Genomic DNA, 3,894 nt, shown 5'->3' with positions numbered 1-3,894 from the left:
CATTCTTTTCTATGGTAAATATAAGAAAAATTTAAATTGTTTCATCAAAATACTGACTTTAAATTACACATGAGCTCCATTTATGCAGATTAATCAGTCTTATTCTTGAAATTCTCTTGAGCAGAGAAGTCATTTAAAGATCTCAGGCCACCTGTTTGGCCTGTCTCTGCTCACACCTCATCTGCACATACACTATCATTGTTCCAGCCACAGTATTCTTTTTCAAAGGAGAATCTTCTATTTTTTCTCCCACATATGAAGCCTCAGTTATTTCACAAAACACATGTACCACCATAAAGAGGATCAAGCAGGGGAGATCATATACTGCCGGGCTTCCCACAGTTCTGGGCAGAGTGGTTGGAACAGTTCAGTGCAATAGAAGGTGATCAAGGGAAGAGAGAACAAAGCCTCCTGCGTATTCACTGACCTTCCTCATTGGTCACATTACCTCCTGAGCTATATCTTGGTCAGATCAGCAGTGGCAATAGATTCTCATAGAAGCAGGAAGGCCACTATGAAGTGCAAATATGAGGATATGTGCTCTTCTGATGTGTGCTCCTTATGAAAACTGAATGCATGAAGATCTGAAATGGACTTGAGGTGGTGACACTAATTGTGGGAGCAGCTGCAAATGCAGGTGAACATTGTCAGAGAGCTTCAACTGCACAGAGAGCATATTAAATAAATATATGCAGAGTCATGTCAAAACACTGTTAGTGATTGGCAAATTTCAATTAAGTTGTATCTAGTGATAGCCTTTACAGTAATAACTACGTGGACATGACCATCTAGTTGCTGGGAGACAAGATCAGTGTTAACATTGATATCAGATTATAGTGAGTTGTATCATTATAGTGTTATATACTTTAATATAACACAAATGTTACACAATATAATAAATATAGCATGTTTGAATAAAGTGAAAAACATCAACCTCATGTTTCAAATCTGTCATAAACTTATCTCCACAGAAGTGGCCTCTGGTTTTTTAAGTCTTGGGTACCACTTATATAGCCGTCATCTGCTCGCTCCACTCTGTGCTTGTGTATAGAAGTGTGTATCTCTAGCAAATGAGACTTTTTAGCAGTACATTGCAATGGATTCAAGTACAGCTCTGTGAAATTCCACTTGGTTAACATGTTTGAGGCCCTTAGTTCAAACTTCAGTTCTATCCACAGAAGTTATCATGCAATAAACTCTCAGAAGTTACAATAGTTTTGCAACTAAGTTATATTGCACAATGATTCAAATTTGTTAATTTTCACAATTTTATTTTGCACCTTAATTTCTCATAAAGATAAAATGTTTTTCCACTAAAATCTTACCACTAATTCCTGAAATTCATGAGTGCTATATTTGTTTTTTCTTATGAAAGACAGAATGTCAACATTTACACCAAAATTCATATAAGTGAATAGGGTCAAAAATGGTCCATAATAGAAAATTTGAAAATGTTGACCCTGTTCAAAGTTATGTAAATTGGGACAGCTATTTAGATGTACTCATATAGCTTTAACAACCTTTATCCATAGAGGGATAGCAGTAAATTAATATCAAATTGTCAATTTTAATTTACCTTGTAAGGTCTTGGTAGATCTGGATTCCGGTACCTTAATGTAAGTAAAGCAACCATATTTAGCCCATTTAGAAACCACGATGCTAATCCCATATATTTTATTAAATTGATCAAATTTGAATGCATAACAGCAATGGAAGATGCAAAGATTAACTGCATCACAGCTAAAGCTGGAGAGTGATGCTTATTGAGCATAGAGTAGATCCGAGGCAATTGTCCTTCCTGGCTTGCAGCATAGATAGTTCTTGATCCTGAAAGTATTGCACAGGACATCGTGTCAATTATTGAAGCTGAAATCCCCAGAGAAATGATCCATTGCATGGAAGGGAATACTCTGTCCATCCATGAGACAGCAACAGTATCTACAAACATTAAACAAAATTTAAAATATCATAGTTATTTTGACATTTTTGCTAATCCATATGACTTCATTCTTCTTGAGTCTATCCCTTTGATGATATAAATTGACTGTTCTTTACAAGGGAGGAAGTCTCCTTAACTTCTTGCATCATTTGTATCCTCATCTATGTTTTGACTAGTCAAATGAAAATTGTTAACTCTGGTTTTTAGCTACTTCCACAGAGGTTTTTGGAAGCTTCTCTTGCTGTCTTGATTGGAACCCTGTGTACCTATTACTTTAACAAGCTCACCCTAGATTATCAGAGATGTAGCCCGTGCAAGTCATGTTATCTCTGGAGAGGTGCAAATGCATAAAGATCACCCTTTTAGAAAGTTAATAATCCCAGAGTTCCTACTGCACTGTGAAATCTAACATGAATTAGTCTTTAAAAGGAGCAGCTCTCACAGGTTGCTCCCAGTTACTGACTATGGCAGAGAAACATGAAAACTCATTTACTTGATGCTCAGTGATGGCTAAAGGGCTCCTTATATGCTTCCTAAACTATCCTTGTATGCTGTGGCTGTTTGAGTTATTTTTTCCTCCATCCTCCCCTTCTTGTTACTTTTGCTTTGGCCCAAACTTTCATTATGGTAGCAATGCTTCTTGGTTTTCTGCTTGGTTGACTTAACACAAGCCTTTTCCCTAACAGAATTCTTGCACATGTAACTTTGTTGTGGGATCTGCATCAAATGCTGAAAATAACATCTTTGTGGGGCCTCAAACTGCATGGCTTGCTCTGCTTAATTTTTTCCATAATGCAGTGACCTGCACACTCAGAAATAACCCCAGCATGCACACCTGATGCTATCGTAAATTGAGCAAATGTAGAATTTTGACCTCTAATGTTATTTTAACTCTCTTTTTTGGGAGTGTTCTGTAAAATCAGAACTACTGATATTGTTACCAGTAGTATTATGAAATAAAAATGTTAATAAAAGGATTTTATTTCAGGATGGATGGGTTTTCTAAGTCATTTACAACATTAAAAAATTAGATCTTGTGTTGTATATACTTCAAGCATGCTGCAAATTTGTTGAAAATTGTGATGCAGACATTACATTTCATTATAGACAATTTTGTGATATAATCATGTAGGCTTATTACTTGTGGGATCGATGTATTTCTAATGGTCATTAGACAAACGAACAGATGAATTATTTCATGTTGCTTTTTAATACCAACTGTTTAATTGAATGTGTGTATGTGCAACATCAATTTCTATCATTTCTTCTAAAGACAATCTGTGTTCTCAAAAGTCAAAGACTTTTTAAAAGTGTTAACACTGCTGAAAGATCATTGTCATCATATTCTAAGTTTATTGCCTGTGTTTCATTACATGATTTTAAAATTCTTTTCCCAGACTCGTGTTCATATGAGATGAGGAAGTTGGACTTCAGAGATATAGCCCTGGAATCATTTTTATTGTTAACGTGAGGTACCCAGTTGTGTCTGTGATGTGCAACATAATGACCACTATTGAATGAAAAAAAACCATGGCAGTGTTTAAGCCAGAAATTGGCTTGATTAAGTTTGTGTATTGTAATGCTATCTGTGGAGACTGACAGGAGATGAGATTGGAAGAACTGCATAAATTAATAGGTTGCTTCGGTAAACCACTCAAGAAGAATGAGGCTCTGTACCAAGGCACTTAGGACAGGAAAGATCAGGGTAGAGTACTTGGAAATCAGTGAGGTACATTTGTGTAGGTCTGCACACTTTATTCAAGATGGAATGCAAGTTAATTCTAATTTCTTCCATCTTTTCACTAATTAAAACATACCTGTTAGTGGATTTCAGCATTCCTGTGAGAACATAAACTGTGAATATGAAATGGTAACACATTCATGCTTCCTTTTTTTTTTTTTTTTTTTTTCAGAACTGGGGATTGAACTCAGGTCCTTGTGCTTGCCAGGGAAGC

General features: G+C 35.9%; 1 protein-coding gene across 2 annotated transcripts in view; it reads right to left on the bottom strand.

Moving 5' to 3' along the window:
• Positions 1 to 3,894, bottom strand: part of LOC101577927 (solute carrier family 7 member 13-like) — a 44,585-nt gene that overhangs the window by 1,969 nt on the left and 38,722 nt on the right. For both annotated transcript variants that reach the window (XM_004643102.2, XM_023703209.1), the window contains one exon: positions 1,577 to 1,938. In XM_004643102.2, the coding sequence (XP_004643159.1) occupies positions 1,577 to 1,938 (362 nt within the window). The remainder of the gene's footprint in view (positions 1 to 1,576; positions 1,939 to 3,894) is intronic.

Source organism: Octodon degus, unplaced genomic scaffold (assembly GCF_000260255.1).
Source record: "Octodon degus isolate 3935 unplaced genomic scaffold, OctDeg1.0 scaffold00165, whole genome shotgun sequence".
In the NCBI taxonomy this organism is placed as follows: domain Eukaryota; kingdom Metazoa; phylum Chordata; class Mammalia; order Rodentia; family Octodontidae; genus Octodon; species Octodon degus.
This window is presented reverse-complemented; position numbering and strand designations above follow the sequence as displayed.